The sequence below is a fragment of the Dendrobium catenatum genome, unplaced genomic scaffold, assembly GCF_001605985.2.
Source record: "Dendrobium catenatum unplaced genomic scaffold, ASM160598v2 fragScaff_scaffold_938, whole genome shotgun sequence".
Taxonomy (NCBI): Eukaryota; Viridiplantae; Streptophyta; class Magnoliopsida; order Asparagales; family Orchidaceae; genus Dendrobium; species Dendrobium catenatum.
The window spans coordinates 557,436-571,061 of NW_021319400.1; the positions used below are offsets into that span (position 1 = coordinate 557,436).

A 13,626-nucleotide genomic window follows, 5' to 3' on the forward strand; every position below is an offset into this window, starting at 1 on the left:
CGGCGGCAGAGACACACAGGGAGAGAGACACCTAGTATGCGCAGAGCAATGGCGGCCATCGGTCCCTTCGCCGCCTTACGAAATCGTATTCTCAAGCCCCGCAATCCTCTCATTTTCCACCCTTATTCGTTTCCCACTTCCCTTCAACGCATCGCTAGTTTTTCGCCAAGCACAACATCTGCGTCCATTTCTTCGTCTTCACTGTCCTCTTCTCCATCCCTTTCTTCCCTAGGTTCAGGAAACACCCTGTGTTCTTCAACCTCTTACAATTATATCAATCTAGAGCCCTATCTTGTTTGCTCGATGCTAGGAAGGCGCTTGAAGGTCGCCGTACTTCTTAGTGGTGGAGTCGACAGCAGCGTTGCTCTTCGTCTTCTTCATGCTGCGGGGCACTCCTGCACCGCTTTTTACCTTAAGATATGGTTTCAGGTGCTCAAATTGTTTGATTTTAGCTGTTCCTTGCGGCCTTCTTGCTTTGCTGTCATAATTTTTGTCAAAGGTCGTATTTTTTTTTGGTTTGAAAGTTGAAATTATGGAGTTCTGATGATGCCGTAATTTTTTGGGTCGTATTTCTTGGAGATATATGCTACATTTAAATATAACGGTGTATCAGATGATGCGTTAGACTTAGGTTGTTTCTTTCTCATTAAGAGATAAAGCTATGATGTGGTTAAATTTATTATTCCACGACTCAATCACTATATGGAATGACTTAGCTTATAAATTTTTAGCCAAATATAGTCCCCCATCTAAGACTACAAACCTTAGGAATGATATCACCTCATTTACACAATTAGATGGCGAGTCAATTTATGAAGTTTGAGAAAATTTCAAAGAATTGCTTAGGAAGCATCCCCATCATGCATTACCCGATTGATCTATTATTCAAATGTTTTATAGTAGTCTTCTCGGTTCTCTTAGATCTATTATAGATGTGGCTGCTGGTGGATTTTTGATGTCCAAATCCTTCGATGAAACATATGCTTTGATTGATAGAATGACCGACAATAATTTCCAATTGCTGTTTGAAAGATTAAACCCTAGAAATTTAGCTAGTGTGTATGAATATTCCTTATTCAGAGTCTTATGGTAGGTTTTAACATTCATCTATCATGATTTTTGGTTTTGCTTCTTTGTTGCGAGAGGTGAGTAGAAGATTGGGTTGCTGAAGGATTAGGATGAGCCAAAATCCAGGATCATGTCCAAAGGATCCACATGTGACCCCTATTGTGGGCTTCCAATCATATATAACATATTTCTCAATGAGCTTTCCATTAAGGTTAATGGTGATTTCATCTGAGATATTTGATTTAGAGGAAATGTGAACACATATGCAGGTAAATGTAAGTTTGGATTTGAAAAATGGGATTACTCATAGCTAATAGGATGCTGTGCTTACATGCTACTTTAGTAATTCCTTTAGGCTCAAACAATAAAGTATAAATTTAAGAAATTTGATATGGAGGAAAAGGTTAGAGGATACCTCTTTGTGGTAATTAATAGACCATTTGTTCGAAAGAAAGACTGACTAGTGATGAATTTGGGGCCGCTCGAACATACATAATTGTCCTAACATGGAAATTGAACGAAGAAGAACCCTTCTTTGAGAGAAAGGATTTCAAATGTACCATTAAGCTTCCATGACGAGTAGAGGTAAGATGAGAACCACAAAATGATCATTTTCGGACATAACAACCAAATAAACCAATATCCCAATCTTGATTACCTATTGAGAGCTCGTTAGAGGAGAAACTTTTTCCAGCGGTTCTCCAGAAAATGAGTATGAAAGAGTTTACATGTGCTTGTTGTGATGAAGAAGGCTCTTTTGATTCATTTATTTGGATTGTGATGGTGGGGTAGGAGAAGTTTGATCAGAATAAGGAAATTTTCACAAAATACAAGGAATGGGTGAAGGCTTTGGGGGGAGCTCGGGAAAGGCTGATGTTATGGGGAGATGCAAAAATATGATTGAGGTTCTATGAGGGAGGGTGAAAGCTCTGACAGTGAGATGGGCCTCACTATTAGGGTTTTGTTTAGGATGAAAGGAGGTATAGATGTGGATTTCAAAATGTAGTGGTTTGGAGTGTTGGGAAGTGCCCCTATAGTTGAAGAGGCAAAGGATTAGCAAAGGGAGGGAGATGTCATAACCAACATCACGTGGAAAGACGAAGAAGAAGGGAGTTAGGTGTCCAGTGTTCCCGCATTGAAAATCCTAGTAGATGTATTCCCATGTTATTTATCTTTTTTCATATGAGGTCTTGGAAAATTGATTATTATATTTTTATTTATTTTCTTCTAACTCTCACTAAAAGATGTTATGAATGATTTTCTTTTCTCGCCACTTATATTATTGACATTTTTCTCTTCTTTAAATACATGACACTGCAAGGAAGCATCCATTTCTTTAAGCAACAGGAAATGTGCTTATTTTGAAATTTCATAATATATTTTTTGCCATAGAAGTTTCATATGTTGCAGCTAGACTTTTGTTTACTTGCACTGCATATTTTCCTATCTTGCATATAATTTCCTTTTCATTTTCTTATCTATGCTTGTTTTACCAGATGTCTTTGGTTTTGGCAGAGCCAAATGATCACTAATTAAACTTTTTTTCCTATTGTCATAAGGATTTTTTTTATGTATACTATTGACCGTGACCGCTTTGATGATAAATCAGTTTTATATTTTCCCTTTATTTCTTCAAAATTAGTTTCTGTTTATGCATGACTTGATTATTAAGATTTATCTAGAGGAAATAGTTATTGGTAATGCTTATATATTGTAGGAAGACTTTGCAAACTTCTGGTCTGAATGCCCATGGGACGAAGATTTAAAGTATGCAAGAGCTGTTTGTGATCAGGTTAGAAGCTTTTATTTGTTTTGTTTGTGACATGAATGCACACAAAGAGAGCTACTTCAGTGTGATTTGTGGTTAACTAATAATTGATTTGTTTGGATGTTATACTTCTGTTCGATGAAAAGTGCAAGAGTATTTTGGGGGTGGCACTGTTGATGTTTTTAGGAGCTATCGCGCAAATATTGAGCAATTTTGTTTAGGCAACTTTGCACAGGCTCAAAATGTATTTTTTTTGGAAATGCTCAGGATGGCTTTGATATTCACCCATTATGCATGATTTAGAAACTGTTCGCTTAATCTATTATTACTTTAGGATTACATTTATTGATTTTGGTCCAATTTGCGTTACTTCTTGACCATGGTACTTGACAATCAGTCTTTGATGACTATAATTTTTGGGTTCTGTGTGGGAGAGGAGGATGTGTTGGTTGGTCGGGGGGCGGGGGTTTGATAGGGAGGGAGAAGTTGGAACTGAGTGAAGCTAAAATTGCTTTTAAGCGTATTTGGGTGAAACTTTCATACTGTACATGGTTACAAGAGGTTTTACCACAAACCTAGGGGGAGAACCACCTCAATACCTCCTTTGGTTCTGTCACTGGAAGAAGTATACCGATTTTTGCAGGTAGATGTGCCTTTAGATGTTGTGCATTTATCTTATGAATGTTGAACTTATTGAAGTTAGATATGATGCTACTTTTACAGGTAGACGTTCCTTTAGAAGTTGTACATTTATCAGATGAATATTGGAGGAATGTGGTAAGAATTTAACAATAGTACTTGGTATTTGTTCATGGAGTTTTGTGAAGAATTTGAAATTTGAACTGTTATCACTTATTTCCTTAGTAAAATGATGCTTGTTATGCCCATGTATTGTCTAAATAGATCTTTCATGGTAAACAGGTATCTCACATTATTGAGGAGTATCATGTTGGCCGCACTCCAAATCCTGATGTCCTTTGCAATACAAGAATCAAGTTTGGTATTAGCTTTAGATAAATGGATTTATCATATACAAACATCAAGCAAATTGTTCTCCATCCACATCCCTCCACTGCTCCTCTTTTGAGAAATTTTTTGGGATCATTATGATTTTCTCACTATTTTCTACTTTGGTTCAGGTGCATTCTTAGAAGCAATTGAAAACATGGGGTTTGATTACATTGCTTCTGGTCATTATGCATATGTGAATCACTCATCCTGTAGTGCACACAGTGGATCTTCTGTCTTGGCATTGTCAAAGGATATGGTATTTCTATAGTAAATCACTTATTTATATTTATTCCTTTTCTATGTCATGGTGCTATTTTTTTCCAGTTTCATACAATTTATACTTCTTTTTATCTGTTATGGTAATATTAATAATAAATTAGTCTTCTTAATACTTGTATGTTAAACTGCTATGTGGAAGAGTGAGTACACATAAGACAGTGTTGGTAGCAAGCTTCTTCCCTCCCCCCCTTTTTCAATCTGATTTCAATGGAGCTACTAGATTCTCCTCTTTTTGGGGAATGATTGATGCATCAAGAATTCCATTTATATGCTTTTGTAATGAACCACATTTATATAAACAAGGAGGTTCAATATTTAATGGTAGAAGAAGCACAACGTTGGTTTATATTTTCAAAAGTTTCATCCAATGGATATATGAATGTGAAAAAGTGAAGTCTCTAATATTATTCTTACTCATATTAATTTCGTGTCCAACTATAGATAATATATTTCTTCTCAATTGTGGAGTATGCTCATGCTTTTCCCTTATTTTATCAGCTTTAATTAAGCATCCTTAACTTGTGTTTATGAAGTTGTTTTTGTAGAAGCTTCTTATTTTGAGGAATAAGATCGTTTAGAATACTCTTTTGATAAATGGCTATGGTTTAGAAAGTACATGTTAGAATGTTGTTTTTGAGCTTTGCAATCATTTTCTTTTTCTTCTTTTGGGGGAAAATATTACGACGGATTCAATGAGTGGTTAACTAATATGTGGGGCTATGTAGGAATGCTGCAGCGATGTTAGGAGATTTTTCTCTTATAATGTTGAAACTATGGCAACATGTAGCCCATGGTTGGATAATTGGATCCTTAAATTAAAAGGCTCAACCATTTTTCCGTAAAATTGAAATCCAAATTTCGAGAGAGAATAAGTAATTGAGATAAATTTTTGGTTGCTATATTTTACATTTTCATTGTTAACTGTGATGGCAACTACAGAGAGCTAGCATACTTTATTTACAAAGGAGCTTGCATTACTTTACATAACATTCTTATTTGCATGCATAAATTTCATATGTATTAATATTATGTGACAAAATGTCACCATCAACATCACACTATTCTACTTCGTGTGTTTTACTATTTTGTGCACATCTTCATCATCTTCATAACCATTTTGGGTTTTGTTTATCATTAAACTCATCTCAACTATTAGGGGTTGGCTTCCAGAACCCTCCATTAATTCTTCTTGACTTCTATGTGCGGTGTTAACTATATTTTGCACATCTTTTACACAAATTTTAGTTATGCTATTTTTGTTTTTGTTTTTCTTTTAATCATTTCATATTGGTTTATGTATTTGCCTTTAATTGTATATCGAATCATCCAATTTATTTATAACTAACTTCTTTCTAATAAGTATTGCTTCTTCCCTCCCTCTAATATAATTGTTTCTCACTTTGTCTTTTATAGATTTACTATGCATCCAATTTAGCATTCTCATTCGGCCAAGCTCAAGTTGGATTAAATTTACTTCATTGTTGCCAAACAGTTTATTCCATATAGCATAGCCAATTTAAATATAGTTTCATTAATGTAACTTAGAGTTTCTATGATCTTATTGTGTAGCACTCCGTAGGCTTATCTTTATATTAGCACCACATATTTAAATTTAAAAGTTACACCATCATTTATATCACAATTCTGTTTTATAATGTATTTGAGATAGATAAATCTATCATGTCTTGGTATCATTTGATCTTTCGACAATTTTGATTTATAATTGCCAAATTACATCAAGTTCAATTATATTTCATTTTATCATGCTTTGTTTGCTTAATCCAAAGTCATGCATCTTATCGAATTTTCTCCAAAGTTCATACTTGTTACTTCAAATTTTATCTCGTTTATTTCAATCATTTTATCTACAAATAACATACAATAAAGTGTATAACTCCGAACACCTTTTGTAATTGATCTAAAAGATACATACATGGTGCTGATCCTGATGTAATCTTGCAAAGATTTAAAAACTAATTTATTACACCTTAACGACTTTTATGTTTGAAAGCAAGTCATACTTACAGCATACATATTTTTAGTAACTTCAATATATCTTTGGTACACACACCCCTTTGCTGTTTAGTAATATCTATCTCTGGATTGGCATCAGAAAGCTTGAACCGGCTTTGATTTCGTTTTTTGCAGCTGAAGGATCAAACCTATTTTTTATCACATCTCTCCCAGTTTCAACTTAGACGTCTTCTGTTTCCTCTTGGTTGTCTCTCAAAGGTCAGACAAGGGAACTCAAATAATGGATTTCAGACACACGTTGTACACACACACATTTTCTAATATATCCTGAAGTGAGCGTGTCCTTTTCCTTTTTGTTACCAAAATATTTGCAGGATGAAGTACGTTATCTGGCCACCCAAATGGATCTTCCAAACAATGAGAGGAAAGATTCTCAAGGGATATGTTTCCTTGGAAAGGTAGTTTGCACTTTGCTACATATTGGAGAGCATCACAAGTTAAAACTTTCTTTATTGACTTCTTTTGATAATTATCATCATCATTATTAGCTTTATCTCAACTATTTTGAGTCAACATGATGAATTCTCATTTTTGGTTTGTTTATGTATAAGGTCTTGTATTCAAATTTATTTTCATATTTAGGTTTTTGACTCTTGTTCATTTTTAGGTCAGTTGCATCAATAAATTTTGATGGAACTCAATACATATTTTAGTGAGTTCTAGTGGAAGTTTAGACTTAGTTTTAAATGCAAATTTAGAAATAAGATAGCCTTTTTCCATCCATTTCATGCCTTAAATAACAACTGATTATAGTTTCTTTAGCAGGATTAAATTTAAACTTCTATAATGTTAGTGCTATTTTGTGTCTAACAGGCTTTAAGTGTGTTTTAGAAGATTTTCTTTTTGAAATGCTAAGCCAAAGTCTAATAGGAAGATGATTGAAGTACCTTTCTTACAGTGACCACTAAAGAGATTTTTGGCTAATTAAGGAGATAAATTTTACTTTATTTTTGAAGAAGAGCTTAAGGTTGGGATTAGAATCCCAATCATCCTGGAAATCTCATCTTTTGATTAAGAATTTGTTGGTCTCCTTCAACTATAAGAAGGCAAGGTATTCTTTTGCTTCAGTGTCACTCCAAGATGAGGAATAACAATTGACAATGGAATTTAGGCATTAACATTTTTATGGGCCATCATAGATTTTTTCTACCTTTTTTGGCTTTTGCTTATTGCCTATTTTGATTGTGCCACAGGCATCACAATTGGTGCCGCAACTTCAAATTATTGTGAAGCGTGGATTTCGTTGACACAACGTCTCATACATCCTAACTTCATGAACAGCTAAGGGTTGCACATCATTAAAGATTTGATGTTCTTATCAATCGTTAATATATTTCATGCGTTAATAGAGTGTGCGTGTGTTGAGAGGGGCCTTAGTGTAGAACTTCCGGAAGGTGAGGGGGTAGAACAAAGATCCTTAGAGCTTCTTGATGCCTTAAAGCATCATTTTATCTTTTTGGATGTACTAGATGCAGGCTTGTACACTCATGAGGTTCATTAAGGAGATTGATTCAATGATGATACAATTCACTAGGAAACCATTATTTTTCTTAGTTATTTAGAGAGGTTGGTTGTGTTTTTGGTCCTTGGAAGATCATCATTAGAGAAGGTGAAGATGAAGGCATTTTGTGCTCAAAATGAACGATCATACATTGTTAAACAAAATAGGATTTATATTGCTCCAAAATTTGGAGAGTGATTTAACGAAAGTCTCTCGTAGATTTGGTTAAGAGGACTCATCGGCATTTGAATCCATGGAATCTTTGGTGAATTGGTTGGAAGCTTCAGAATTGTTTATTCAGCTTTAGTTGTTACCTTTACTATATAATTTGATACTTAGTCTAGCTTTCCATGGGAAAATATAGGTCTTCCTTTGAGATGTTGCCTTTTTGTAGCACTATAAAATATGAATGAAGGGATATTTTGTTTATATCTTTATCTGGTTGAGGTGGTTCATTGATGGTGGAGCTATTGTCTAAAGTTAGCAATTTGCTGGTTGCATGGATACACTCACAATACAAAGACTCCATGTGGATATTGGCATAGCAAACACTTGAGATTGGTGATCCATTGGGGATATTAGTGGGATCTTATTCGAAGATGAAAACTCAAATGATATTGGGGGCTTGCCTCCAATTTGAGCTATTAAATTATCGATTTGTTTACCTTATTGTTATCACAGGTTTGAGAAGAAACTCTATAGGGAAATGCACAGGATTATTTATCTATATTTGGATTTTTTTTTTATACTATAAATTATTTTGCATGTATCATATTTTTTCTATAATTTAAAAAAAATTATGATGGCCTTCTTGATCATTTCTTTGTCTAATCAAATCTACATGCTGACATGACATTGATTGGGTGATGTAGACTTATGGGATTAGGACACATCATTAAATGTACTTAAGTGGTTAAATAGTTGGTTAACACATGCCACAACCTAATTGATTATCATGTCATATCCAATTGCTAAACTTCATAGTTATATAGTCTTTTGCCCCTTTGTACTTTCAACAAACATGTATTCCTCTATATGTAGGGGTGCAAATAAAATGAGTTGAGCTTGAGTCATAACTAATATGAGCTAAGATCAGTTAATTTATAGTTGTCTTGAACTTGAGATTGAGCTCGACTGGAGCTCATATGTTGAGCTCGAACTCGATTCGAGTGAAAAATGTCAAGCTTGAGCTTGACTCATATGCTCGAGCTCTGTGGAAAAGCTTGATTTCATAATTTGATATCAAAATTTTTAGAATTCGTATCAAGAACTTATATCAAGAGAAATATATGTCTGAAAATGAGAAAATTTAAAATATGAATGAAGAACTTATATCAAGAGAAAAATAATCAGAACCTGATGGAGTTGATGCAATTTATGCGGTGATTTGAGAAGTATATGCCTGAAATAGGAGAAGAAATTCTAAAATAATCATCGTTGATTATATGAATGATATTGGGCAAAAATAGCTAGGAATATATAGCAAAAAGATATAAATGAGTGGAGAAGCATATACCTTAGAGGAGAAGAACCTTCCTCCTAACAGTCGTTTGGCTGTTGGTGGTTGCCATTTGTTAGGGCTTGAAGATCGAGCTTTGAAGCGATGGAACAAAGTGGTGATGGAGAAAAAGTTAAGGTTTGTGAATAAGAAGTGAAGACTAGTGTGGGAGACAGAGGGTATTAGGGGAATACAAGGGACTAGAGGGAGTTTGGGATGCTTATCCGCATATTAACGTGAGCGTGAGTAGCTGAACGGCTCGATGAAATCGGAATTTGGGACGGGAAGCAATCAGATGTAATCTGTTAGACGTAAATCGAAATGGCTTTAAGAAATAGGGAGATGTGGGCAAATTATGAAATATGTATTCAAACAAATGTGGACTCAATCCATTAATATTAATTGAATGGCTCGACGAGTTGATGAGCCAAGTTAAGCTAAGCACAATCTTGAGTTTGTATAATATATAAGTTGTAATCTAAGCTCATGCTCAAACTTGTGGTTCGATAAGCTTGACTCACGGGCTCCTTAATAAGATGAATTCGAGTTGGCTTGACTCACTTATGCCCTTATCTATATATGCCTTAAGGATGATAGACAAAGTCATCTGAATGACAAATCTTGAAAACTAGCTTGAAAAGCTTTGTGCTGTGATGGACAAAGAAAGCTTACTATTGTTTTCCATTCATTGTTCTTCAAATACAAGGAGTGCGAGGAGGCTTTCACTCGTTCCCACTCAACTTGACTTGTTTTTGTGAGGTTCGACAATGTTGAAGTGGTTTGTTCTGCATGTTTGTAAGGTAATTTGAGAATTTTTTGTTGTTTTTCTTTAGTTCATTTTGCATTTTTCATTCAAGCTCTTTGATAGGATGAGATGTTTATATCCATTCCCTTGTTTTGTCCATAAAAATTTGACAGGCTTTCACTTAGTCCCACGATGTTGGGTGACAAAGTGTCCAACTCTAGGATTTCATTGAATATCACATCAACATTTATGCATCACACCCACAAAGGGGGTATTGGGAAGTGAGCCAATCCATCATACCATACAAAGATAGACGCGCTTGAGCATTTTGCTAAGCAAAAAAGTTATGCTGGAGTCTTCTACTATGCTTAAAAAGTCGTGTTAGGGTGGTTTTTAGAGCAATTTGCCCATAAGGAAGCTCGCCATCATGTCAAGAAATGTGCATATGGATGACATGTATGGTGATAGAGGTGGTGGCGACGCTGGAGAAGGCGTAGGTGAAGGGGAGGGGTTGAGTTCTAGAGCAGTCCTTATATTTTGGATGTCGCGGTGCATTGGTTTGCAAGGTCTCATCATGGTTTCTATTTTCTTTATGTATTCTTGGTGATTATGTCAAGAAATGTGCATATGGGTGACATGCAAGGTGATCGAGGTGGTTGTGATGTTGAAGATGTAGGAGAAGGGGAGGGGTTGAGTTTTAGAGCATTCCTTATATTTTGGATGTCGCAACGACACTGTTCTGTAAGGCTTTATCATGATCTCTATTTTCTTTCTGCATGCCTTTATATTCCCATCCCCTTATATTTATTCAAGAGGAAGCATATGTTTTGTGTTTTGGAGATCTTATATTAAATTTAAGAGGGATATGAGCATATATGGATGCTTGTAGAGTTTTAATAAGTCCCACTATCAGAGACTTTCCTTTGTGTGGATCCATTCTATCTATTACTCAGATGGTGTTGCTCATTGTCCTGACAATGGATGGAAATTTGATTTATTATATTGGATTCTTTGGGTTTGATTAGCCTTGTTTTACATTCATCATCATTATCTTTAGTCTTATCCCAACTATTTAGGATTGGTCTTATGAGTTCTCATTGCATTTATTCCTATTGAGTGCTGTCATGATTTTAAAACTCTTCTTCACAAAATTTTTGGTATGACTTCTATCCATGTACCCTTTTTTATCTCAATTCTTTGGCATTAATTTTATAGAATTTTTTTTTAATAAGAATTTTGAATCCATGTTGACTCGTATAACTTGGTGTGTTTATCTTGTCATAATCTTGACTTGACCCTGGTTGACTAATTTTGATTGTTTTGACCATGATTTGCCTCTCCTGTTTGCTGCTACTCCCATGATCAACCACAACTGCAGCAATTCCTACTTGGACATAGTTAAAAGTCAACAAGATTACTAGTTAAAATCGTGTCATGTAAGCTTTAATGTTTTATCTTGTTTCAATATGCACGTATTTTTTCACCTTTACAGGGAAAATACAAGGGAATCTTGTTGTCTATCTTAATTATTTTGTTAAAGTAATTTCCTTACCAAATTGTTGCACACACAATAAAATGTTTTCAAGAAATGATGCTTCTAGAATCAAGTGTTCTCAAAGAATTTACGTATATGTAATCTTACTATGACTGCCATTTTGGCTCTAATATGATGGTCATTTGTTTTTACATCAACATTGTGATGTTGCACATTGTTAAAAAATACAGTTTTTCTATGTACTAAGCAATTTGAGTGAACTGTCGTCACTTGATTTGGATTTCATTATTCTACTATTTTTGCGCCAACGTTAGTATTCAGTGCTTCAGCTACCCTTACAAGAAACATCATTGCTCTAGGCCTTGTATGTTTGGCAACTCTAGTCATAAATCTTTGTAACTTAGAAATGAATTGTGCTCCAGCAAGGTTTAGCTCTATTTAAAATGAAAAATACTTGCGTATAATTGACTTAAAATGCTCATTCTTTATATAGTTCAATTAAATATGATAACCGCTGCATGTTCTGGGTAATCTTGAAATGTTTGAGAGAAAAATTATGCATTTTTATATTTTACTTTCATTTTGTCTGGGAAACTAATATAGTAATATGGTGGTGAGACCTACAAGGCTTGATGGTGTAGAGTGTTGGCCATTAAAAGAGAAGCATAATACTAAGTGTTGTAGAGATGAGGATGCTCAAGTGGATGAGTAGGTTTACTCTTAGAGACATGGTGCGAAATGAGCATATACGTAAAAAGGTTGGAGTAGCTCCAGTGGAAGATAAGATTAGACAGAGTCGCCTTAGAAGGTTTTGGTCACATAAAACGACAACCTTCCTGACCCGGTTAAGAAAGTAGATGTATTGGATTTGGCTTATGTTAAGAAAGGTAGAAATAAACCTAAAAAGGCTTGGTTTGAAAATATTAGAGATGTCCTTTCTTTTTTAGATTTAAATGAGAATTTGACTCTTAATCGGATACAATGGAGAAAAAAGATTCACGTAGCCGACCCCACATAGTGGGATAAAAGCTTGATGTTGTTGTTGTTGTTGCGGCATTTTTTGGTTTTGCATTACAATTTTCTCCAAATTACATTGTTTATCATCTTTGAGGTTCTGCAATTGATTCTTTATTCTTAACAACTGATAACAATCTCAACTGTTTGCTTTTTTTTTTCCCTTAACTCTTTTTCAATGTATTTTTGCAGGTTAAATTCAGTGAATTTGTTGCCAGGCATATTGGAGAGATGGAAGGCTTATTGCTAGAAGCTGAGACAGGAGACTACCTGGGAAATCATAGGGGCTTTTGGTTTTATACTATTGGACAGCGCCATGGTCTCCGCCTTCCTGGAGGACCTTGGTATAATTTCTAGGTCAATCTTTAATGTTGTGAAAAGCTGTTGGTTTGCTTAAGTTAAATAGTATTTTTTTATATACACCCCCATTCTGAAGTAGCTTTGATGGTAAAAAAGAAGCACTGTTAGTGTTATTTTAATTGTTCACCAAGCTTACATCAAGATTAAATTTATATATGAATTAATCTTCCAAGCTTAAACAGGAATCAAATTACGATATCGTATGCTTTAATCCATCAATATAACATGTTTTGCAATATTAATCCCCTCTGACATGGCATGCAGGTATGTTGTTGAAAAGGATGTGCAAAACAATGTTGTTTTTGTTTCAAGAAACTACTTTTCATTGGACAAAAGGCGGCGGAAGTTCCGTGTAGGATCACTTAAGTGGTTTGGAGGCTCGACTCCTGACATGCAAGATCGGCTCCGATGTAAGGTAAAAACTTCCTCCATTAATCTTATCATCTTGTCTTGCATTTCTCTTTATGTTGTTTTATGTGCAGTAAGTGACTTCAGGATTCATTCTTTTATCTTATTTTCTGTTGCATTTTCTCATTTGTACTGCCATTTGAATTGGAAACTATAACTATTGACCAATGTTTTAAGTATGCAGATATGTCATGTCGAATAATGAGGAAGATTCTTGTTGTGGAAGATGAGTAAACAGCACAATGACAAAATAAGCAAGAAAATAAAAGTAACGGAAAAGTAACGGACACTAGGATTTGTGGACCTCCGAAAAGAACACCGCGCAAACGGGTCAATTGGAAGGGATAGATTGGATCGTGCATACGACTAGCTATTGAGGATAGCGGCTCTCGCCAGCGCACCCCGATGGGTGTTAACCAATACACAGAGAACAAAAAGGGGAGGA

At 34.9% G+C, this 13,626-nt stretch overlaps 1 protein-coding gene and 1 non-coding gene across 2 annotated transcripts in view; one reads left to right on the top strand and one right to left on the bottom strand.

Moving 5' to 3' along the window:
• LOC110104299 (tRNA-specific 2-thiouridylase MnmA) overlaps positions 1–13,626 on the top strand; it is a 14,065-nt gene continuing 439 nt past the window's right edge. The window contains exons 1-10 of the mRNA XM_028697454.1: positions 1–429; positions 2,786–2,860; positions 3,560–3,613; positions 3,758–3,836; positions 3,976–4,103; positions 6,275–6,358; positions 6,475–6,558; positions 12,606–12,757; positions 13,038–13,188; positions 13,359–13,411. Of these exons, the coding sequence (XP_028553287.1) occupies positions 37–429; positions 2,786–2,860; positions 3,560–3,613; positions 3,758–3,836; positions 3,976–4,103; positions 6,275–6,358; positions 6,475–6,558; positions 12,606–12,757; positions 13,038–13,188; positions 13,359–13,411 (1,253 nt within the window). The 5' untranslated portion in view covers positions 1–36. The remainder of the gene's footprint in view (positions 430–2,785; positions 2,861–3,559; positions 3,614–3,757; positions 3,837–3,975; positions 4,104–6,274; positions 6,359–6,474; positions 6,559–12,605; positions 12,758–13,037; positions 13,189–13,358; positions 13,412–13,626) is intronic.
• LOC114580315 lies at positions 761–867 on the bottom strand. The gene has a single exon (XR_003701676.1). It is a non-coding gene; the product is annotated as a small nucleolar RNA R71 (small nucleolar RNA).